This window comes from Drosophila gunungcola (assembly GCF_025200985.1).
Source record: "Drosophila gunungcola strain Sukarami chromosome 2R unlocalized genomic scaffold, Dgunungcola_SK_2 000027F, whole genome shotgun sequence".
Classification (NCBI taxonomy): domain Eukaryota; kingdom Metazoa; phylum Arthropoda; class Insecta; order Diptera; family Drosophilidae; genus Drosophila; species Drosophila gunungcola.
The window spans coordinates 676,737-700,845 of NW_026453175.1; the positions used below are offsets into that span (position 1 = coordinate 676,737).

Consider the following 24,109-nt stretch of genomic DNA (forward strand, 5'->3'; position numbering starts at 1 on the left):
ACCCAATAAACAGCAATAATAAATAATATTCCACTTTGAACTAAATAACAACATTATTTGCTTACAAAAGAAAATAAGTCCCAATTAATAATTTTTTACTAGTACATTAAAAAAAATTTAATTTTAATTATTTTTATTTCCAGTTTCCGCATCAATCGCATCGAATCTCCGATTTTGAAGTACGAAGGCGACTGCGGGGAATCCCTGACGATCTACGACTCAGATCACGCCGATCCCGCGCGAATCATCAAGACCTTCTGCGATACCTTCTCGCGACCCATGGAGAAAGTGGACTTTGTGAGCACCAGTCCCTCGCTGTACGTTCAGTTCGACTCAAAGACGGGCAGCTATAGTGGCAGCTCACTGTACTACTGGGCGCACTATGATTTCTTCAACAACACCCGCTTCGGGGATCCAGTGCCGAACACTCTGTGCGACGAGGTGATGTACGCCTGGAAGCATCCGGGTGGTCGTCTACGATCGCCCCTGAATTCCCTGATTTTCAAGCGAACCGGCGGCAGTGATGTCCGCTGCCAGTATAAGTTTGTGACCGACCGCAGGCTGTATGCCAGAGCAATAATCGAGGTGAATGCGGTGTCCTTCAAGGAACTGCCCTACAACAGCAATGCCTGCACTCGCTGCCACGAGGAGCGTGTGGATAAGCTGGTGATTTGGGAGGAGCGGGACAAGTACCAGAACAACCTGGCCTGCTTTTGCGACAACATCCCGAGGGCGGTGAGAGTTATTTCGTCGGCGGACCAGATGAACCTCGAGATGATTGTGCAGGGCCAACATGCCATTACGTCCTATTTCAAGAACCCGAATCCCCTGTTCGAGGCCACCTATGAGTTTGCCCATGGTCCGTTGTGTGGGCCCATCACCCTGGGACCTTCGCCGGACGGTGAACTGGTCTTTCCGTACAAGAAGGCTTTGGCCATGGTGTCGGGACCCATGGCCCCGCCAGAGCACCATTACCGCCGGGAGAAGTGCATCTGGGAACTGAAGGTGGCCGCCCAGCGGGACTTGTGGCTGAATCTGGAGAAAGCCCGCTTCGCGGACCGCAGCTGTGAAAGTGCCAAGATCGAGGTCTATTTGGCCGGACGCCTGGAGCCCCGCTTTGTGGTCTGCCCGGAGAACATATCGCTGGCCAGGGATTTGCCCATACTGACCACAGCGGAACTGGGAGCCACGGGCGCCGATCAGGAACCCCTGCCCGTGCTCATCCAATACACGGGAGATGGCCAGCCGGGCCGCAACCTCTTCCGGCTGGTTTGGACGGAACTCTTCCACCTGCCCCGCAATCCTGACGGCAGCTTGGCTGCCTCACTCCTCCAGGATGGCGGCTGCGATTTCCGATGTCCCGGTGACACCGACGTCTGCATTCCAAAGCACTTGATCTGCAATGGCATAGCCAACTGTCCAAATGTGACGCACACCTCGACCTTGTCGCAACTTACGCGACATATCGAGTGGAATCTGGAGCAGCTGGGACTACTTCCATCACGCTGGCGAGTACCAGCAGTTGGTGCTGCATGACGAGTCACCCGAGATCTGTCTCAAGCACGATCTCAGCGAGCTGCCATACGGGAAGTTGGCTTTGATTACCCTGGGACTGTGTCTCATGTTCGCCCTGCTTTTCGCGATTCTCAGACGGATGTGCAGGAGTTCGTCTAAGCAGCAGGGAAGGCATCACCTGCAGGAGGATTACTAAGTATCACTAAGAGACCATTTCAGAATGGTTTCTTTTTGGCACATTTTTTACTCCAAGAGGAGTTTCTTGTGACTTTATTTAACCAGCTTTGAGATATTCCCAATTAAAACTATTAATTTATTCTCCTTAATGTTTTTCTATGTTTCATTTCATAACTGTTTTATGTATTTATTCCAATAATTTTAGTTGGTGAATAAATCTCATTTTGAAAAGATCCCCAACGCTGAAATATTAGGTTATTACTAATTTCAATAAGCCTCCAAAAGTTAATAACTTTGAAGAATTTTAAAATACATTTGGGTGCACTGCCAAAAGCCTTTAGTTTGTTCCCAAAAATATTGAAAAATGATTATGATCCTCCCCAATAACTATGTAAGTAGCTCTGCCCAGTCGAGTCTATAACTTTCGCTCTACGTGACATCTAATGAATATTAATTGAAAATAATTGTACGATAAAAACTATAAAGAGCCCCTCAAACATATAAATGTTTAAAAAACACACTCACACAAGGAAAGGAAATTTAAACTGCCCTGAATAAATTAATTAAAGCATAAAAAATTGTCACGTGATAATTGTTGAAATGAAAAAACGGAATACTTTAAAAGGCATAAAGAAACTAGATTTTAATTAAGGTAGACAGGTAAATTGACAAAACCAAAATAAAGCCAAAATGAAAATAAAGATTTAATTCAAATTAATAGGAGTAATAATAATAAACAATTGTTGGTGGTTTTTATTAGTTAATATATCAATAAAATACAATACGAATATATTGTACTATTGTTGGCAAATTGTCAAGCAAAACCAGGCGTATATAGATACATATATACATGCATATGTATATAATGTACGATATACAATATATAGGGTATATTTTTTGCACATAGATTTACCTAGACCATAATTGATAACGAACTCCCCCATGAATTCCACAAATTGTGGCAGGAATTTTAAAAAGCGATAATCCCCTGAGAAATTGTAAATTTAAACCTAAAAATGGTTTTAGTATTTAAGTCTAAATAGAAATGGATTCGTAAGAATTAAAGCGGCATTGTGGGAAAATGAAATGAATTTACTCCTCCGCAAATATTGTTGACAGTAAACTCCTCACTGAAACTGAAAAACTCCTTAAGACTCTGCCCCTTAAAGGTACAGTTGGCCCCCAAACACAATAAGAATGTAAAAACCCCAATGAAAGGTATAAACAGGAAAGCCACAAAAATAAATGGAAGTTCACATCCACAAAGAAAATAAAAACTTGAAAATTAGGACACATATTTTAGTGTACGTCAGAATTAAATGTATAAATAAAAGTACGAAAATAAATAAAATGAGCAAAGCAATAACGGTTGGTTGTGATTGAGGGCTTACTCCACTCGCGCAAGTTGGCAGCCCCAAGGAGCGACAAAATGCAGCCCTGTGTGAAAGGGGTTCCCTGAAGAAAGAGAAAGCGGAGCAAAAGAAAGAGCAAATGTCATCCTCATCGCCGATTTAAATGTCAGCTGACCCAAACGCTACGGGCTCGGACCTCTCAAGTCCTGTCAAAAAAATCGTGTCGAGCTGAGCAGAACGTCTGGAATAGGGCAACGCGAGTGAAATTGACTAAATCTCTAGACCTGAAACCCTGTAGAAAGTTCTTCACTGCCTTTCTTCTTTTCTTCTTCGCGTGGTTAAGATCCGTGGTTTTTAAGTTCTGAGAGCATGGAAGTATTTGGAGTGCCACGTGGCAAGCGTCCCCGGGTGCAAGTCTCGATGGATGACAAGGAGCGGGCCATAGCCCGAATTCGCGGGGGGGAAACCAAGGCCGGAATATCCCGTGAACTGGGTGTTCCGGAGTCCACGGTGCGCGGTTGGGTCAAACGAGCCGAACAGCGGATGGCTCGCGAGGCAGTAGCTAACCAGCAGGGTGAGTATTGAGCTCGGGCCTTCCAAACTATGACCCCCTACATCATCACTACACAACAGGTTCCGCCAGCTATCCCTCCATCCTGACCATGGCCTTGACCAAGCCGCAGGTCGCCATTGCCACAAAGCCGTCGGTTTCATCTGTCACTTCGAAATCGTCTTCGTCATCGTCTCCGCTGGCCTTGAACTCCCTGAAGCTGCCTCAGAAGCGGAATTATAATGGTCATCCGGTGCCACGCCCCCTGGTTCCAGTGCAGAATCCAGCAGATGCGCCCATTCCCATTCCAGTGCCCATTCCCGTGCCGATTCCCATGCCTTTCCCAGTGCCCCCAATCACTTCCACTGACAGTCAGCAGCAGATGAATGCCTGGTTGCACATTTTCAATGCCGGACTGCTGAACTTCACACTGATTGCCACCGCTGCAGTGCACCAGGCTCGATCTCGTGGCCTGGCGGACCGCCTGCCGTTGTGGCAGATTATCACGGACTTCGTTGACGACGCCGGACGCAATGTGGCCGCCAACGGGGGTCGGTACATCGAGCCACTAGTGCCCGCATCACACATCCCAGTCACCAGCCAGATGCCAGGACGATCGAGTCCCACGCAACGAATGGCCCAAGCGCCAGTGCAAGTGCATATGCATCGCGGGAACTTGAAGGCTCTACCGGTCCACATCACCGCCGAGGATGACGAAGAGAGCTCCACAGACGCCGACATGGAGATCTGATTACACCAAGGAAATGAAGGGACATTTCTTTACAAACAAGGCTTATTGGGAGGGGGACTATTAAATATTTATACTTAAAATGATGAATATGATTTATCCTTACAAATGGATTTTACAGTTGTTGAATAAAGACAAATATTTGCAGAAAAAAAGCATTTTGTTAAAAACATATTGTACGATTTTTACATAACTATATTTACAATGATAAATGTTCAAATATTAAATTCGGCTGGAAACAAAAATCATTTCACCGATGAAGCTCAAAGTAAAGGTAAATGTAAGATTTCTTAGTTGGGTTTTTACCATTTTTATTGGTGTTCAAGCGATTTAAAGAATACAAGTAACTATATATGTTCCCAAATTTGATTGATTGTCAATTTATCAATTTTAATCGATATTTAAGCTACTGAGTTTCTAATCTAATGCTACATAAGTATTTGCATGAAAACTGCATAGACTTATAACCAACCTATTTGTGGTATAAACGGGTGACATACATTAACCAGGAATCAAGAACCAATCAGATCAATGACTATATCCCTAAAGCGTTTTCCCATTACACTGCATAGAGAAATGCCCACCGGAGAGTGTTACCTCGATAGCCTTACCGATATGCAAATAAAACGAAATGCCTGTCCCTGTCAATGGGATTATGTTGTTTAAAGCAAATAATTGCATTTTAATTAGCAGCGAAATAAGTGCGATAATTGGACCCGAACCGGAGTCCGGATTCCGGACTCGTAATTCTGGCCGGGCTTCGATGTGGGATGAGTTGGGTGGAGCGATGTGGGCGAACATCTGGGCTGGATGTGGCGGCGAAGTGAATGAATCAGATGCGGCTGGCTTTATTAACCATATTATTATTTCATTTCGATGCGTGTCATGCAAATTTCTGCAGCCGCGTTTGCCTTTGTTGGTGCCCGGCTCGCCTGCCTTTTGGCCGTGTCACGTAATTAAGCGGTTTTATTTGCGGCTTTGCCACACATTAATTGGTCATGTTAAATGTAAAATTTCATTTGCGCAAAAAACGAAACGTTTCCATAAGTGAAATATATTTAATTTTTTCCCACCGTGTTCCCATATTTGCCCATTTATGAAATGATTTTGTACTGGATTATAGATGAACTCGACTGCAAACTGTTAGTTGTGTTTTGTCAGTTTGGCTTGTCTTTCTGCATTTGATGTTTTGGCCTCTTTGTGCATTTATCCTTGACCGTACCAATTAGCGTGTTGTGACAAAAGCAATTGCAAAAGTTGTCCACGCAGGGAATGTATATTCAGTTAGGCAGGGCATTTTTTCTTTTTTTTGGCCAGCACTTGGCACTGATTGCACTTTATTAAATGGGCTAACGCGAATACTTTGTATCTATGAATTATCGTAAAATAGCAATTGGCGAGAAATATAGAGTTATATTAAAGTCTTAATATGGCTTCGAATATCAATTGTTCAAAAATTGATTATATTTTGGTAAAAATATAGTCGGTTTTATGGAATAAAACATGTCCGCTACTCTCTGAGTAAAAGGCAATATTGTTGAAAAGTTTTGATTGGTATAATAATTTTCTATATATTTTGAACAAAATATCATTTACTGAGTCGGTTCAGCCATGTTCGCCCTCGAAAACTAAAAGAGCTGGGATTAGTTATGGATGATAACGTATTGATTTATTAAAAAAATGGACTCGCCCAAAAATCGCAAGAATCTGTGGTACCTTAATTTGGATAAGTTTACAGAGTTTAAGAAATTTATCGGTTGAGGAAGGTGTGCATGTTATATTAAGACACAAGCTTTCCTTCTCGTTTAACTCAAACAAGTCTCTGTCACACTGGTAATATAATAAGTAGTAAATCCAAATATTTTGAACTCAATTTAAATATTTTTCCATTGATTTCGATCCATTGAGGTTTTCTTTATTAAAAAATTTCATCTAATCCTTAAACTAAAATTAGTTTTCTTGTCGTACAACATGCCAACACACAACTTTACAAATAAATTCCTTCAAAAAACAATCTTGATATTCTGAATCAGATGTAATATTCAGATATATATTGTTAAGCAGAATTAAATTGTAATTAAGTGTTTAAAGTGCTTTTATTCTTACCAAAGTAAACAACGTCAACTGTAAATAAATATTTCATTTTCAACACTTTTTTAAAAAAAGTAATAAAGTGTTTAAATGCGATTAGTTATAACTAAGTGAGCAATGCCAACTTTGGTTTTCAACACTATTCGAAAAAAAATGCCCAGTCACCTGCTTCGCTTGAGTCAAATAAGTCTTTCAGGTTTTCAGTAGCTTTAAGCATTGATAGAGAAAGAGCATTGACTAAACTCATTGTTTTTTTGCCAACAAAAGAACATTGTGAATACAATACCTGTTGTCAGACCTGCTTGTGACAATACAAACGTGATTTATAAAAATAAACTCGTTTCGGCAGTGAATTCTTAAGGTGTCGCCAAATCGTAACGAGGACGCCACAGATGTGGACTACGAAAAAGTCGCTTCCCCATGGCCGCGGGAACTCGTCCAGCTGCGCAAGCTGATGACCCGCGTCGATCAGCACACCAACAAGCGCATTTTCCGCAAAGGTCATGAGTGGCGCGATCCGGTGCCGGACAATGCCCGGGTGTCGAGGGCGAGGAAGCCCCCTTCCGGGCTGCCAAGCGGCAAGAGTTCCTGACTGATGGGCAAATGATGCTCAAGGGTATCGGCAAACCAAGGTCTTGCTGGAGCGGTTCCAATACCCCTATGCGGCGATTGTTGTTGAGAAGACCATCGCTGCCCTGAAGACTTTTCCGTCCACCAATGCCGAGGAAGAGCAACGGCGCACCGAACTCCTCATCCTGCTCTCCCACTGTCTAATGTTTTGCTTCAACAGACTGGGAAGGCCGAAGTGCGCCTGCGCCTTGATGGAGGAAGTGCGTCTCATATCCGGGAGATTACTGCAGTGGAGGACACTCTGCGAGGAGGGACATGCCCTGGAGGATTTAGGGGAGTACGAACTGGCTCGCAGTGCCTTTTTAGAGGCGCAGCAGAAGCAACCTGATAACAAGTCAATCGAAGCTTGCATTACCAATTTGGACAGCCGGCTCAGCAATATACAGAAGGGTAGCAACCGAAATGTGACCTCTGCCAATTTGAAAATGGATTAATATGGTTAAGGGAGTCAAGAAATTTAATAAATATAAATAACAGCGCTAAAAATTCGCCACTTAAACGCATTCTTGAATATTTTTTCTGTTTCGACTTTTATTGAATTTAACAAATATATATCTATTTATTATTTTTATCTACCATCTACAATTTTAGATCTTAGATCGGGCTATAATTGTAAGTTTGTTTTACATAAAATTTAAATTAAGGTTCGGAGACTTCATACTTCTAAAGAAGGGCCTGTCAAAGTTACACTCTGCGATTGGCCAAACAAAAACACACCTCGTGACGTTTGTACCTAAGTTTAATTAAGTTTATTAGTTGCACATCTCTTTTCTTAGACGATTGCTTATGTAAAATATATCTCTTCATCCGATCGGACTGACACACCTAATATATTATCAAATAAAAACACCTTTTAACGAGGTAAAAAAGACGTGACGATCGCCCCTTCAACATATAAAATGTCTGATATCAAATTTATCGACTAAATAAAAACACTTCTAAAATGTGTAACCTTCATCCAGGTTTTTGCCTAAACAGGCATTTTTTATCTCAGCGTGAAGCAAATTTCATTCGACACCAAAAAACTGTGCTAAAAAAGTGTAATATTTTACAAGTTTAGGAACTCCTCTTAATTTTTTTTTCTCCTCAACCAATCAATTTTCTTATTCATTTAGCGATACCTTTGGATTGGTGTATTAGTCGTTACTATCGGACCATCACAGCGGATTTTCAATTCTAGTAGTCTCCTGTGCACACGCTCTTGGTTTTGATTTAGATTAAATAAAATTTATTTAAATCAAATAGGAGGTGTTTCATATTAAATCATGCAATTTAATATGCATTGTATTTAAAATTATGATTTAATATTTAATTTAAATATTAAGTATAAAATTTAGAATCCAAATGTCAGATATATACATTTACTATAGTAAATTGTAAAAGTGTAATATTCAATTAAATACGAGTTCTATGCTAGCTCTAGTTGCAACCCAATCACAGGTCAGGCATTTCCATTTACCTTTCACCCAGCTCCTGGGACCGCATTAACTCGGCCAACATCTTGGCAAAACCAAATACCAAATACGGAAAACCACCCACAAACACAACCGCAGCAAACGGGCCAGACTAAGCCAGTGGAAATGGCCAGGAACAGGCCTCGCGATTATCCACACAGTTCATCGACGAGGGCGAGAGTGGCTTTAACATAAACTTTTTCCATTTTCCTCCCTGGCCATAAAAAATATGGATAAGGGATAGCGGGACTTACGCCATCGCCTTGGCCCCGATGCTAGGCGGAGATTTGTGCGCCTGCCTTTTCCGGACTTCTTTTGCGATTTTCCCAATCATTTTCGGCATTTTAATGCATGGCAGGGCAGGGCGGAAAAGCCTACAAGGCAAAAACGAAGGCTGTGGCTCTGTGGCACTGGCTCTACAAACGTGTATCAAAGTTGATTATCGTGGAATATTTTTCAGCATGGATTGAGCCAGAGATTTGTGCTTGTGGCCTGACCTGATTTGCGGCCCCAAAATCCTAAGCCAAGGGATTTGCGCCTAGATTGGCCTTCGCCTTCGTCTATGCCTCGCACCTGCTGTTTGGGCCACAACTTTGATGATTAACTTGTTGGAGTTCTCGTGCGAAAATGCAACTTTAATGGCCACGAAAACAATAAACGCTTAATGGAACGCGGCCAAAGATGCGGCGTTTGCAAGGTGCTAGAAATTGTGTGTTGAAACGGAAGCGGACACGGAAATCATATGGCACACGGCAGTCTAACACCCGTACACAGCTGCAGATGCCATAAAGGTGCTTGACTTTTATGTCCAGCGTGGGAAAGCGCGGAAAAGCAATGAAAAGCATGGAAAAGCGAGGAAAAGAGAATTTTCGCCCCTGCGAACCGACCCAAAATAAACGCATTAGGTTTTCCGAATTGGAATTGCGGTTGCAGCTGCCGTCAGAAGCCGAATGCCCAACAAGTCATAAATCAAACACGTTTAATTAAACTTTACGCACGGAGGTGCCCCTCCTCCATTTTCACCCGCCCTTCCCACGCTTTCCCCAAGAAGCGGAAACTTTTTGACTCCGAACTAAGTAAAAATGCAATTAGAATTGCCAGACCATAGGACTCGACTGGGAAAGCACCGATCTGTGGAAATGGCCACGCCCATCGCCCACCGCCCACCGCCCACCACCGCCGCCCGCCTCCCTTGAGTTCTGGTCACGCGGCGGTACGTGCATAACGGTTACTTGCATTGGCGGAATTGTGAACTTGCCTCAAGCACTCTTAAAGTTGAAGTGCAGTCGAAGGTGGTGCCATTACCCAAATGCGTGCAATTGCAACCAGCTGCTGATCGGTTTGTTTGGGGCTGAAAAAATCACCAAAAATCTTGCAATTCAGCTTAGTATAATTTTAAAATTTTAGTTTTTATTACAGATTTAAAGCAGACAAGGTAGCTGTGATTCTAACATTTAAAGTAAAATCGACTTATGTTGCTTAAAAGTATTGGGATTTTTAACATATCATTGCTTCTCAGCTGATTTAAAATTTTTTTGCATTTAAAGATATGTTTACAAATATTCTACTTGCTGGTACAAACTACTAAATAGAAGAGCTTCAGAAGTCAGAGCCAATCAAAAAAACAATTTCAAATGTTATCCCATTCCAATTATTTCCTTTCAACACAATTAAGGTTTTCCTTAATTTTTCGAAATCCGCTTATATAATGAGTGTTCCGCAGCCTTCTCCGGTTTTCAGTTTTCAGTTTTCTGTTTCCATTTCATTTTGTATTTCCCAAATGAAAGCCACAACTTGTTAAAAGCCGCACAAATGCACTGGCAGAAACTGTGAATTATGTGGCAAAATGTTTTCTCGCCACCTTCGCCTTGCAGTTATCACTGGGCCCTCAGACCGCACCACCCACCATCCGAATCCATCCAAAACCATCCAAAACCACCCAACCACCCAACCGCCCACCGCCTGTCATTGCGAAGGAAATCACGCAATAAACTAGCGGCGAAAACAAAACTTTAACTACTTTTTCCGCTGGCCGCAGAAACTCAGTGGGAAAACTTTTTTGAAACAATACAATTTATATTTATGCGCAGAGGCGACGGCGATGACAAACAGAGTTGGGTGGAAAATGTTTTCTGAGGGAGGGGGAGGGGGTGGGCTGAGGCTGGCTGAGGCTGACTGACCCAGAAAATGGGCGGCAAAAGAAAATGCTGCCCAGCATTTTGGCAAAGAGCAAAGAGCCAAGGCAGGAGAGTTTATTTTAAGTGTTGAAAATAACTTGACCCACATTTGTGTGGTTCCCCACCCTCGACTCCCCTGCTTTTCCCGGTGTTGATAACTGTTTTTCCGACCCCCAAATCCCCGGCAACCCTTCGAAAACTTGTCCATGTCCATTCGGAGGACTCAATGTTGAGCGGAGCTTAGTCCGAAACTATTGCCAAAACTTTATAACAAATTAATTGCATTTTAAGGGCATGCAAAAACCAGGGATGCACGAAATATTCAAATTTTCATCCGACCCACTAGACTGCAATGGAGTTTTATAAATTCAAATGGGGGTCCTGTCTGCCCGTAACTAATTTTCGCTTTAAAATCACTCAAATGACATCGTTAAAATCTAATTACAGTTGTATTTGTGTAGCCAAACCAAGGAAACATGATTTTTGCACTATTTTTATGTTACTAATTTAAGATGAGATATCTAATTAACCAAATCGATTGAAAGCAAAGCAAGCTCAAACAGTGATTTACTATTTAGCTCTAGGCTATCAAGCATTCTTTTGGAAAATGAAAATTTACTTAAGGAAATTCCACTGTGGGTCGTTCCATCTTCGAAAAATGATTCCTAGAGCAAAGTTGCAAGTAAATTGCAATTATACCGACCATATTATTGGCCATTTTCATAATTTGCATCTCTGTTTCTTGCTGTCAAAGGGTTAATTAAAGCGGCCCAAAGGAGGAGGAAAAGTGGAGTGTTTGCGAAATAAACCTTCCCAGTTTGCTAATTAGTTGCCAAAAGAAATCTTGTTTGCTCTCGTTTTGTGGTTTCGGCCATGTCACAATCGCAATCCCAAGCATAGTTTGCAATCGATACACAAGGCCTTGGCCAATTAACCCCATCCCGCCCCATCTTCCCCGGGGGCGGGCCTTAACTAGTTCAGAGCCAAAAACAATACAGTCAGAGGATGAAGGAGTGGCAGAAGTGAAGGAATAATGATGAAGTAGGAGCTCATAATGACCCGAAATCCTTTCAGTCCAAATGAAAATTCCCCAGTCGTGCGTATAATTGGAATTAATACAAAAAGCTGCCGAGGCATATCGAACTGCAAGGGGGGGTTAAAGCCAAACCAAGGCGGCGAGAGTGGGTTAAGCAATCGGATAATTTGTTCCCCGCAGCCAGATTTAATGGCCAAATCCTGCTCGGGGGCCTGACTTCCTAAGAGCTTGATTAAATTTGATTTGTTGGCCGGCAAAGAGATGTAGTGAAGCCTCTTCTGAACAGAAAGAATTGCATAACCACATTTTAATCCGTTTCTGAATATCAAAATATATTTGAATTTATATTCCTTTTTTTTCGATAAACACTGTTAGGCTTCAGCTTTAATTAAATTGTGACTATTCAATATTAACAATATTATTTAAAAATTTTAAATGCAAAATTCAATTAAATTATGCACATTCAAAATGTTTAATTTACTTAAAGTTTTTAAATGGATGTTGTCCAATTAAAAATTGTATAAACATAAAACGAATATATCTGACGAAATTTTTACACAAATGCCGACCCAAGTTATTAATAATTTGTCTCAGTGCGCGCGTGTGTTGTGACTTTGTGTATATTTGTATGAAGTTGATGTACTTATTGAAATTATCTAGGTTGCATAATTGGTTAGTGCTTGAGGGCGGGTAAATATATTATTATTTTTGGTAAGCCCAAAGATGCACATATGTATTGATTTATGTACATACGTTCGTTTGTATAATCAAAGTGCCACCTTGCCATACGTTATAATAATTTTCTTCTGCTTATTCTTCACCTGCTCCCTGCGAAACGCTTTTGTTGGTTTTGTTGTTGCAATACAGCGGCGGAAAACACATTTGATTAATGGATTTTAATATTTAATAACAGTTATGGTATGTTGTGAGCAATTAAAGACGCTAAAGTCAAACATTCCCAGGCTCGATAGTAAAATTATTCTTTATATTTATCAAAATCGAATTTGTATCCTATTTTTACCAGGTCAAGGGGCGACTTTCTTTTCAATTCTCTGGAGGCTAACTGACGATTGAGAAATTTATATTTATAAAACTTTTTAATGCTAGTTCTTGAAATTATAGGAAGCATTTGAAAGCGAATTAAGTCTGTAAAGAAGAGAAAAAAAGAAGAAAGCAAATTAATAACCTAATAATAGAAGTTTAAACAAAAAGTCTTAATATCGATTAAAATATCTGTATAATTAAATATATTTTAATGTGTTCAACATTTTACACACATTTTGTTAGTGTCGATTTTTAAATGTTTATTGTTAAACACTATTTAATTTGTAATCCAAATAAACCGCTCTTGCCTTTAATGTGTATCTTTAACTTTATTCTTTAAATCAAATTGCACAAGCACTAAAACTTGAACCAGGACATAGAAAAAATAAACCAAACTCGTTTGTCTATTAATAATAAATAGACCGCAGACCTTATAAGCTGCAGGATGACAACGCAAGTGATCGGAGAAGATTTCAAGCTAAAAAGAAACAGACTCAACTTGAAGTATATTAATATTGAAAAAAACTATGTACCTCCACTTGAAAGTCTCTTTTAACCAGTTCCAGATGACTAAATTCCCGCAAGAGGCTTCCCATTTTGAGGACACTTCCACGGGTCACATCATCCACAACATTCATCAGCAGAATTGCATTCCAATAATGGGAAATTACAACACATTGTCCCAGTGTTTTCGTGTAATAGAAGGTTTCTATGGATGCATTACCAAATTGCACGCCATGGTAAACCAGATTTATATTTGTAACAAACATTTTAAGCAACATAAAGGCAATTGGAATGTCCAAGGTTCCAAAAACTTCACGAATGAGCCGCCGATTTTCGGCATAAAGCTGGAGTAGGTTATGCAGGATGGCCAGAGACTTGTTCGCTTTAGTTTCCGAAAGCACCAAGGAGTTCCACTCTTCGTGGTTGAGAAGCACACAGAGATCTTTTAGAGCAACATAAACCCGTTCACTTTGCCACTGGAGGACTAAGAGGATCACACATACCCCGGCCATCATGATGACCACGTATATAAATTGGATGACATGCACCACAATCATTGATACATTGATAAAAGAGTGATATGTATCGATTTTCTGCAAAATTAAGGTAGCCACAGAAATGGTGAGAAACACGACAATCAAAGTCTGGGTAAGTAGTCCTCGAATTTTCTTCCACAAGGTGGTGTACTTGGTGGTATGATCATCAAGCCTTCTGCACTTTAGGCAGTGACTTAAAAGGTTATCACTTAATCTTAGGAGCTTTTTCCTTCTAAGCCACATCATAAGACCACCAGAAAACATGGCCAGTACGCGGGTGATACTGGTTAGGGTAAAGGTCCATTGAAGAACCATATTGTTGCTCATGTAGCTTTCTTTGTGCAGGAACTGGGGGAAAGTGAAGGGCAGCAGGATCAGGAGGACTCCGTGCAGGCAGGCCGTGTAAAGGAGGTACCATCTCTGCGAGCATCCCCGAAGAAACCTTACTTTTCCCAGGGGCGCAGGCACAAGACCGCAAACTAATCCAAATGCGTAGAAGGATTTTAGCAGCATGACCGACAGCAACTGGTACCGGCGAAGGACGACTGTCAACTGTCAACTGTCAACGGACCGCAATCGATGGAAGCTCCGCTATCCCGTGAAAATCGGATAACCGGCCAACTCATCGCTTTCCGTAAAACTTTCACCTAATTACTGCTTTTCCGAGTTCGGCACTTGGCCAGTTACCTAGTGACCTTAACTCCAACATGTTGCATCCTAAACTGGGTCGCGTGCTGAGCTTGGTCTACTACCATTCCTTAGTCTTTGCCCTGATGGGCACTACTATTGGGGATGCGCTCCCACGGGAAAAGCATTCGCATGCGGAAGGTCTCGTGGGTTTACCTGATTTACAGTGCATTCATAAGCATCGGCTTATTTCTCAACATTTACTTCATCATACCCAAGGGCCTACTGGATGGGTATATAAAATACAATATAGTACTGCAGTGGAATTTTTTCGCCATGGTCGGCTTGCGAGTTTTGGCTATTTTGGGCTGCTATGGAACCATGTGGCTGAAACGCCGCCAAATCATTCAGCTCTACAAGGATTCACTGATTTATTGGACGAGATTTAGCAGCACAATGAACGCCATAGTGAGTGGACAAGAGCTCAAAGAGCAACAACTTTCGCTGGCCAGGAAGCTGTGGCAGAAGATAATGGTGCTCTATGTGGGATTTATGTTCTCCACCGCGGTACAGTATCAATTGACTGGTGTGATCCACAAACATTCCCTGCTGGTTCTCAGTGCCAGGCTCACGCAGTTTCTGCAATTCATAGCGGTCAAAATGGGTTTCTATGCCTTGCTCATACTGCTGGATCATCAATTTAGGGTAATCCATCTGGCCCTAAGCGTTCTCCATGAGGGAAGAGGCGGCAGGAAATGGAAGTCACTGCGCTCCATTGCTCTTATGCACAGGGAAACCCTTCAGTTGGCCAGGAGAGTCTTTAGCCTGTTCGATATTGCCAATGCCACAGTGTTTATCAACATGTTCATGTCCACATTGAACATATTTTATCATGCTGTCCAGTACAGCAATAACACCATCAAATCCGATGGTTGGGGCAAGACTTTTGGCAACGGGTTGATTGTTTTCAACCTCTGGGGCACCATGATGCTGATGAACATGCTGGATGGAGTGATCAGCTCCTGCAACAACACTGGTCAGCAGCTGAAGCAGTTCAGCGATCTTCCAAGTGTGAGCAAAAAGCTTAAAAGGGAGGTGAGTCAGTAAATTTAATAAAATGTCAACTAAATAGTTTGAAACCCTTGCATTGCAGTTGGATGCTTTTAGCGGGCAGACAAGGCGCAATCATTTGGAATATAAAATCTGCGGACTTGTGCAGCTAGACAAACCCGCTGGCCTCAGCTATTTTGGATCCATCCTGAGCAACGTCATTATACTCATGCAATTCGATTTAAGACGGCAACAACAGCCAAACAGTACCTGACTCATTTGATCGGGAACAAAACGCAGGTTTAAATCGAATTTAAACTTCAATCAATACCCATTTCTACATGGTTTGATATCAAAATAAAGTTTATAAATTTATTTTTCACTACACTACATTCACGACTTGAACTTATTCCTTCAAAATGTATAGCACATCAGAGCTTTCAGGACATGAAGTTTTATAACAAGTCAAATTCGAAGACAAAGCTTTTTGGTTTTGCAGCTTTGTTTGCCAGCGGATAACTTATGAAAAATCTCCAAAACTGAGCTTTTACTGATTCTAATCCAATTCGACAGGAAACGCTATAAAAAATATTTCAAATGTGTACAATTCATGTAATATTATAATGTATTCGTAATATAGCAATTAATTTTACAATTCATGTAATATTATAATGTTTTAGTACGTGCTTAAGCTTTAGTTTTAAATTCAACTTATATAACTTACTAATGCACAAACAAAATAAATTTCGTTTCGAAATGTAGGTACAGGTACAATTTTACATAAAGTCAAAGTCATATTCGTTCTCAACCATATATCTTATAGGCAATCTGACAAAGGACCAAAACATAGGTTATTATAGATCTGGACATCTTATAAACGGATGAATTACTCAGGTCGAACAATCCAGCGATGTGAAGATGTCTTACACGTTTGGGATGGAGCTGCAGTTTCCGGTTCAGGTACAAAATGGAAATCTCCAACTATATAAAAAACATGTTAGGATTTAATCAAATAAAACTTAGATAATTACCTGTCTTGACAAGGTAATTCCATAGATGTTTTTGTATTTGTTTCCCGAAAAATTCGCTACCCAAAGTTTTCCCACACGGTCGAAAAGCTCCAACCACTTAGAACGATTAATCTCAAAAACCGAAAACTGCATTGTGATCTCAGCGTGATGGGTAAGAAATAGAACAACATAGAAGATACCCTTCCATATATTAAAAGCGTTGTCGAAGGTCATGTAAGTCCACAGTCGAAACAAGATTGCTATGTTGAAAATATAAATGGAAAGTAAATTGAAGAGTATCTGCCATTGGAAGACCTCCACGGTCTGCTTGAGAACCTCATCCAAATGGAGGCAGCGTCTCCAAAGTTTTCGCCATGCGGGCAGAATTTGTCGTAGGCACATCTCTCGAGGAACACCCCTTCTGCTGGGAAAGGCCTTCAGATCCTGGACCATTTCCTGAACCTCCTGGGAAATGTTTGCCAGCAGCCAGTTCCCGGCAACCTGCATCATGTAGACCGTCAAGTCCACATAGCTCGCCAGTAGAAGCAGGATTAAAGCGTAGACAATGGCAGCCAGGTGATAGGGAAGCATGGCTCTCCTTAAACCAGAGTCCGTCTCACATCGAACAAGGGAATCGCGGAACACGAGCTGCTGGGTTAGGAGCACAAACCGGGAGCTCGTCAGCAAAACCTTCCACAGGCACCTTTTCCTGCAATCGTTTCCCAGGGCAAAGCGGAATTTATGCAGCATTTCCATGAGATCATTTCCCAGCTTCTGCAATCGACGTCTCTGTGTCCAAACGTGGAAGACCTGGAGCAACATGGCCAGGAGTTTGGTCAGAGCCACCACATTGTAGACCACCCCGAACATTCCCATATTTGGGCACTCGTAAATATCGCCGGTCAGAAGGGCAAGGGCAAACGGCAGGATCAAAAGGTAGGCCACATTCAGGACGAGGCAGTAGATCACGGTGGGCACATGGTTTAGGATGAATCTCTGGTTCCGGGCATCGAAGTGCAGATTGCATAGGCCAATCAAGCGACTCACTTCAAAATAAATCCGGAGAAGGGAGACTTGAACCATATTGATTGGGAATTAAACTGAAACTAAAGCCGGGAACAGACATTAAATACGTACATTTAGTAAACGGACAACTAACAAGTCCCCAGGGGTTTTAGGTAGGGAAAATTACAATAGGACATGCAACAGGACCTTCAGTTATTATAGTTAGTTACCCTCGACCGAGTTAAGACTTTAAAGCACATGCCTACATTACACCACTATGGGTTTTTATGACACATTCTTAAACTGTTAGGATTTTTAAAGAAATCAATATTTTATTGACTTAAGGCATGGATTCACTTCAAAAGAAATCCGCAGAAGGGAAACTTGAAACGTGTTGATTGAGGATAGAAATGGCATTAAATTCAGCAATAGGCATCCCATACATACGTTTGGTTAAAGGGAAAACAATGCCTCCAGGGGTTTTAGGTAGTGAAAAGTATAGTGGGACATGCAACAGGTCCTTCGGTTTTAAATGTACAGTTAGTTATCCTTGACCAAGTTAAAACTTTCAAGCAATTTTCTTCAGTATATGCCAAAGGTTTTTATGACACCACCTGAAAAATGCATAATCCGTTAAAAATTACTCAAAGTTAAGAACAATCGCTTAATGCTAAATGCTATGGAGGTTTCTTTGAAAAAGTAAATCAATATTTAAATAAAAAGAAATAAACAATATATATTTATTTATATTGACAAATTATTCCCATAGTTTCCGTTTTCCAAATTTATATAGTATATTTTAAGGTAAATAAATTCGTAATCAAAACAAGTATTAGATCGGAGGTGGCTAATAAAAGAAATACAAAATAATAATTGCAACTTTTGAAGAGTATTTAAGGTTCCAATTCAAATGGGGAAATCCATATCAAAACTACACAAACAAAGGCGTCTTCCTTTAGTACTTATCTAAAAATTATTCATTTATTTTACTATCTTTCGTTTTTCATTTTCAAGTTTTCTCTAGACGTTGGCTCGTGTGTTTGGTTTGTTCTTATCAAAATACCGCTTGGTTGTATGGGAGTCTATGCTTATCTTTATAGGTAATCGGTAGTTCGTTAAAATGTAAGCTTATGCAATAACTACCGCAACGAAATGATGATGCTGAAGCGTATCGTATTGAATCCAATCGTTCTCCTATGCGTAAACTAGAAACTAATTATAAATTCAAGCATATTACATAAAATCACACAACAATCTCTGATGCATTTTTTGCACTCGCTCTGACTTCGTTGTAAATGGGTACACACTATATGGAATATACACGCAGATAAGTTTATATCTAGGTTATGGTGGGTTGACTTTTATTTTAGTTGATTTAAATGTTCCTAACTGTTTAAGACAAATAATTTTGAAAAATAAATATATTTGTCCTTACTGATTTTAGATTTGAATCTTGAAAACATGCTTAAGATTGTATTAACATGGTATTTAATAATTGAAAAGGAAATTGTTTATTATAATAAAACCACTTTTTCTTTAACCTGACAAAAATTAATTTTTTTTCATTTGTCAAAAAAAAAAAAAAAAATCAACCCACTTTAATCTAGCTATATCTATGGATAATTGCTAGGATGATTAACATTCCGCGTTTCATTTAGCACAATTGACTTCTACAGCTACTAATTAACCCGTTGCATCTACGCCACAATATGGCTGTTTTTGTTAAGATCGGTGAGCAGCTCGGCGTCGAGATCTTCCGCCTCCAGAAGATCGTTGCAGGCATCACCGTTCAGCGAGTGCGGAATGCTAGTAGATAGCACCATCCCCCGACCACCACCGCTCCCCGTGCCGATAGAAATGTCATCGGGCGGGGAATTGCGACGCCTCTCACGCTCTCTGACGATGTGCGGCGCTTCGTTGAACTCGTCCAACTCATCCATGCCTGCAGTGAGATCAATGGTTTGACACAAAGAAGTTCCGCAACGGATCAAGCAATCTCACCCGCATATTTGGTACCCGCTAAGAGCAGATATTGACCCGCTCGATGCGGCCACAAAAGACCCGTCATCACACAATAGGCCATGCAGTCCGCCGAGTTGGTGATGCCCTGCAGCAACTTGTAGCGCCACATGGGGCTGACCTGCAGCGCCACAATGGCCACGATGGGCAGGTAGATGAACCACACCAAACTGGAGGCGCCCAGGTGAAGCAGGAAGTCTAGTTTCTTAGTGGAGTGCTCGTACTTCATTGTGTTGCGCAGCTCGTACAGGAACCACATCATAAAGGAGGTGCTATAAACGAACAAAGTGTACATTAGCTAGATTTGAATTTGGGCCAAACTCTAAGGAGCTACCGTAGTATCAAAACGATCCAGCCGGGCCAGGTCTGATATTCGTCGATGTCGGATACCACATCGACTTCCGTCTGTAAATTGTCGATTTAAATTGATTATTTGATTGATTAAAATTCAGTTTAAACTACGCACCCTATCCCAGATATAGAGGAACACGTGAAACGCGCAGTATGGCACCCAGATGGACATGAGGATGATCCACCCCGTCCTGCTTATTTGTTGCCTGGTAACAGCCCAGCCCTTGGCCAGCAGCAGCAGGATGAGCATGAAGGTCGTGCGGCTCAAGATGTCCAGCACATCGCCCGCCGCCTGCAACCTCGGCTCGCCCACTCCATTGGCCGCATAGCGAATCAGGTGGGCGGTGATCAGAGCCAAGCTAACGAACTCGCTGAGCAAGCTCAGGGTGAACAGCTTGGTCACTGGATGCTTCTGCCTGCGCACCGCGTAAATCTGCATGGGCAGCAGCACAACGTAGACGAGCAGGAATACCAGATACATCTCCAGCAGATTCTGCTGATCGTACGAGTACTCGTAGGTCAGTGGATGGGCGGCCGAGTTGTTTGGGTGCAAGTTAACCAGGTGGATGTCGTAGTGCAGGGTGTTGAGCAGGTTGCTGCTCAGTTTAGACAACCTGGGCAAGCTCTCGTGGGCGTGCCACTGGCAGGTGCTCTGGTTTTGATAGCAGGCCACCAGGGAAAGGTACCAGAATCTGTCGGAGAAGAGTTTCAGTTCAGTAAATGACAGAATATGAAACAGATTTTGATGATTTAATGGCATTCCATATTTGCTTTTTTTCTGTTTGAATCAGACAAGAAATGTAAGAAAATAATCTAAACTTATTAACTCATATAAAAATTAAATCAAAGGGTTGGAAGTGTTCTAAAAATGTAATTAAATTTGTGCTGAATCTGAGTTTTTACCAAAGTCTATGATATCTTGGACAATAAATTGTTTGTTAATTTTCAAAATCATGCGCAGAGCAGCGAGTTTGCCTTTTGTTTTGGATACAAGTACCTATTAAAAAGCAAATAATGTCCGAGCCATTTGTTTAGTAAAAAAAGTTGAGTCTCTAGCGGGTAAGCGCAATAAATAAACAAAGGTACTTGCACATTGGGTTATCATTTATCTGGTTTCCTGTGTCAGCATGGGCTCTAATGTGTACATTATGACAAATATATACATATAAGTTTAATATAAACATGGAAATGGAAATAGTGCTAAAAGCTACGAGTAAGGCAATTAAAATTTATATCTTGTTATGAGTTTTTTAAGTCATTATAGGTTTCATATTTGGATGTGTACTTTTGAACTCAATCGTTCACATGTATATTAAAATGGGTGTTCAAAAAACTTTTCCAACTAATTCATAAACTAATTTGTATTTCTGGGATTTAAAAAAACCTTATAAAGTTTAGTTTGGAAATTACTTCTTTATTAAGTAGTCTGGCTATAAGGAATTGATTCAACATGCACCACAAACAGTTTGTGTCTGTGATTAGGAAAAATAAATCATTTAAAAGCAATATTAATGTAAATTTTGTGTGATTCTTAAAGCTAGGTAATTTTAAATGTGGTTTTCTCCACATTTGAGTTAAACTGACTGACAAAAAATCGGTAATCGGTCTGGACTCACCTTGGTTCCGCTTCCAGGTTGATTACATAGGTGAACTGTGATCCCGGGACGACGTTTCCTGGTGCATCCTCATCGCTGCATAGCTGGTTAGCCGGACACGGAACGTGTCGCAGGAAATCCCGCTTGGCTCGGGGATTGCATGTGGATTCGTAGGCGATCCTTTTCAGACGGGAGAACATCCCCGTGCAGGCGGCTTCCCGGCTCCTCTGGCTGCGATTGCCGTAGAACTCGAGGAAGGTGCTCCTGTCCAGGACGACGAGGGTCAATGGGACCGCGTACTTGTCCGGCGACGTGACATTGCCGTAAATATACCCGAAGGCATTCCGTCGTGTGGGATCCGCCTTGTTGAAGCCGAACTTGGCCAGGAACTGGAAGAAGTCCTCCGTCTGGAATTGGCCACGGATGTGGGTTGCGTTGACGGGGGGCAGGAGAGTCGGGATTAGGGCCAGAATGAGTCCTAGGAAGAGCATCCTGCGACTGGTGGACCACTTGCTCCTTATCAGTTGTTGTTTGGGGGCAGCCTCCACCACTTCTTCGTCGGAAATTCTCCGCCCCCTGGTCACCTGCTCATCCACTTCGGATGCCTCGTTGGCACCGCCCACTTGCCAAGGTGGCGCCCCTTTGTGCATCGCTCTGCAGGTTGGCAATGTCTATTTGTATTTTGGTTTTGCGGAAATTTCCACAAATCCGCAGTTGTTGTTTTTGTTGCCGTTTCACTCCACCTTCAGTGTGGCCGCGCTGAGGCAGCGGAAATATACCAAATCGACTTTCTATTTTAACAAAAAAAATACCGAAAATAAAGCTAAATAAATTATTGTGTGTAAAAAGCTAGAAAATTTGTTACTTCTTAAAATTCATGACTTAAAAAAGTGTTTCCAAACAAATAAAAATAAGTAGAATAGTTAGACTTCATTCTGGCACTCTTCAGAAATTGAACTTGGATTTAATTAAAAACAATAAAAAGCCGAGTAATATATCTTTATTAATGGTCCTAAAGCAGTTCTAGAAAAATTTTAAGCCAAGAAAATTCGTATGACCAGAATTTAAAAAAATAGCTTAAGCTGAATTATATAAGGCAACATTAATTTTGCCATTTTGAATGTTTTTATCCTATTATCTCAAACCTAGAATATTATTGTTAATTTTGTTTTCTGGACCAATTTTTCTAATACATACATATATTAATTTTTGTTTGTTATTTCTTAATTCTTTTATTACATTTCCGGCAGAATTCTTAAGCGGAGACACCTCCCTAAGCACAGACACCTACCGAATCAAAGGACTAAAAGCAAGGACTCTAACCGACCGCTTACCGAGAATATTTTGGCAATTATCTCCGATCTTTTATAATACCCTTACAGAGGATATTTTAGTTTCAGTTTAGTATATATATTCTTGATTAGCATCATTTGGAGTGTCGATCTAGCTATGTCCGTCTGTCCGTCCATCTGTCTGTATGTCCGTAAGCAACTGAACAAGTGAGTAACTAAACAACTAGATAAGTGAGGAACTGAACAACTGAACAAGTGAGTGAACACAGTGAGTGTTCATATCTGACTAGTTCATATGAAAGTTACTAGTTGTTCATTTCTGCTTCCGCTTTCTTTTTCAGCATTGAGTAAAACTAAATCATGATTTCCTTCTTCTGTTTGACCTTGAACTTCACACTTTTTTTTATGATGGTAATAAACTAAGAACATTTTTGACAAACGCTGTTGTGGTTGTGGTTGTTATAAAACATATGTTTATACCCTTGCAGAGGGTATTTTAATTTCAGTCAGAAGTTTGCAACGCAGTGAAGGAGACATTTCGAACCTATAAAGTATATATATTCTTGATCAGCATCACCAGGCGAGTCGATCTAGCCATGTCCGTCTGTCCGTCTGTCCATCTGTCCGTCTGTTCGTCCGTCTGTCGGTCCGTTTCTACGCAAACTAGTCTCTCAGTTTTAAAGCTATCTGCATGAAACTTTCCCAAAAGTTGTCTTTATATTGCAGGTGGTATATAAGTCGGAACGAGCCGGATCGAACGACTATAGCATATAGCTCCCATAGGAACAATCGAAAAAATAAATAAAAAAAATTATAACTTTGCTGTTTTTAATTTTTTTTAGTTCTTTGACATATAGAAATGGTTAAATATTTCATCAAAATCGGACGGCTATATCATATAGCTCCCATAGAAATAATAAAAATATATAAAATAACCATCTAATAATTGAGCTGCAAATCATCAAAGCTTCAATGTTTTTTAACATATACGCAAGTAAATCATAATTTTAATGTTTTCAAAAGTATTTAATTCTTGCAATAGCTGCAAGTTTATATGAACTTTGGCTTGCCGAAGTTAGCTTTCTTTCTTTTTTATACCCTTGCAGAGGGTATTATAATTTCAGTCAGAAGTTTGCAACGCAGTGAAGGAGACATCTCCGACCCTATAAAGTATATATATTCTTGATCAGCATCACTAGGCGAGTCGATCTAGCCATGTCCGTCTGTCCGTCTGTCCGTCCGTTTATATGCAAACTAGTCTCTCAGTTTTAAAGCTATCTGCATGAAACTTTCCCAAAAGTTGTCTTTCTATTGCAGGTAGTATATAAGTCGGAACGAGGCGGATC

At 41.0% G+C, this 24,109-nt stretch overlaps 6 protein-coding genes across 8 annotated transcripts in view; 3 read left to right on the forward strand and 3 right to left on the reverse strand.

The window, feature by feature from the left end:
* Nucleotides 1–1,892, forward strand: part of LOC128256640 (uncharacterized) — a 61,717-nt gene extending 59,825 nt beyond the window's left edge. Inside the window, 2 exon segments of the mRNA XM_052987132.1 lie at nt 144–1,497; nt 1,499–1,892. Of these exon segments, the coding sequence (XP_052843092.1) occupies nt 144–1,497; nt 1,499–1,711 (1,567 nt within the window). The 3' untranslated portion in view covers nt 1,712–1,892.
* Nucleotides 1,893–3,207: 1,315 nt separating this feature from the next.
* On the forward strand, nt 3,208–4,379 carry LOC128256641 (uncharacterized). Its single transcript, XM_052987133.1, has 2 exons — nt 3,208–3,618; nt 3,678–4,379. The coding sequence occupies exons 1-2, from the start codon at nt 3,414–3,416 to the stop codon at nt 4,343–4,345; spliced, it is 873 nt and encodes a 290-aa protein (XP_052843093.1). The 5' UTR covers nt 3,208–3,413; the 3' UTR covers nt 4,346–4,379.
* Nucleotides 4,380–13,084: 8,705 nt separating this feature from the next.
* On the reverse strand, nt 13,085–14,327 carry LOC128256660 (putative gustatory receptor 58a). The gene is made up of 2 exons (XM_052987157.1): nt 13,308–14,327; nt 13,085–13,252 (listed from the first exon to the last, which is right to left on the reverse strand). The coding sequence occupies exons 1-2, from the start codon at nt 14,325–14,327 to the stop codon at nt 13,085–13,087; spliced, it is 1,188 nt and encodes a 395-aa protein (XP_052843117.1).
* Nucleotides 14,328–14,606: 279 nt separating this feature from the next.
* LOC128256667 (putative gustatory receptor 58b) lies at nt 14,607–15,765 on the forward strand. The gene is made up of 2 exons (XM_052987167.1): nt 14,607–15,536; nt 15,595–15,765. Exons 1-2 carry the CDS (start codon nt 14,607–14,609, stop codon nt 15,763–15,765), a joined length of 1,101 nt encoding a protein of 366 aa, XP_052843127.1.
* Nucleotides 15,766–16,188: 423 nt separating this feature from the next.
* LOC128256623 (putative gustatory receptor 58c) lies at nt 16,189–18,104 on the reverse strand. 3 transcript variants are annotated; one of them, XM_052987113.1, is made up of 4 exons: nt 17,954–18,104; nt 16,523–17,607; nt 16,382–16,472; nt 16,189–16,319 (listed from the first exon to the last, which is right to left on the reverse strand). In XM_052987113.1, the coding sequence occupies exons 2-4, from the start codon at nt 17,582–17,584 to the stop codon at nt 16,309–16,311; spliced, it is 1,164 nt and encodes a 387-aa protein (XP_052843073.1). In that variant the 5' UTR covers nt 17,585–17,607; nt 17,954–18,104; the 3' UTR covers nt 16,189–16,308. The 3 variants fall into 3 exon arrangements, with proteins under 3 accessions (XP_052843073.1, XP_052843072.1, XP_052843074.1); XM_052987112.1 differs by having other exon boundaries at nt 16,191–16,472; XM_052987114.1 differs by lacking the exons at nt 16,189–16,319; nt 16,382–16,472 and having other exon boundaries at nt 16,719–16,761; nt 16,838–17,607.
* A 356-nt stretch (nt 18,105–18,460) lies between these two features.
* LOC128256651 (uncharacterized) lies at nt 18,461–22,238 on the reverse strand. The gene is made up of 5 exons (XM_052987144.1): nt 21,493–22,238; nt 19,992–20,568; nt 19,860–19,930; nt 19,508–19,797; nt 18,461–19,448 (listed from the first exon to the last, which is right to left on the reverse strand). The coding sequence occupies exons 1-5, from the start codon at nt 22,119–22,121 to the stop codon at nt 19,204–19,206; spliced, it is 1,812 nt and encodes a 603-aa protein (XP_052843104.1). The 5' UTR covers nt 22,122–22,238; the 3' UTR covers nt 18,461–19,203.
* Between the last annotated feature and the right edge of the window lie 1,871 nt (nt 22,239–24,109).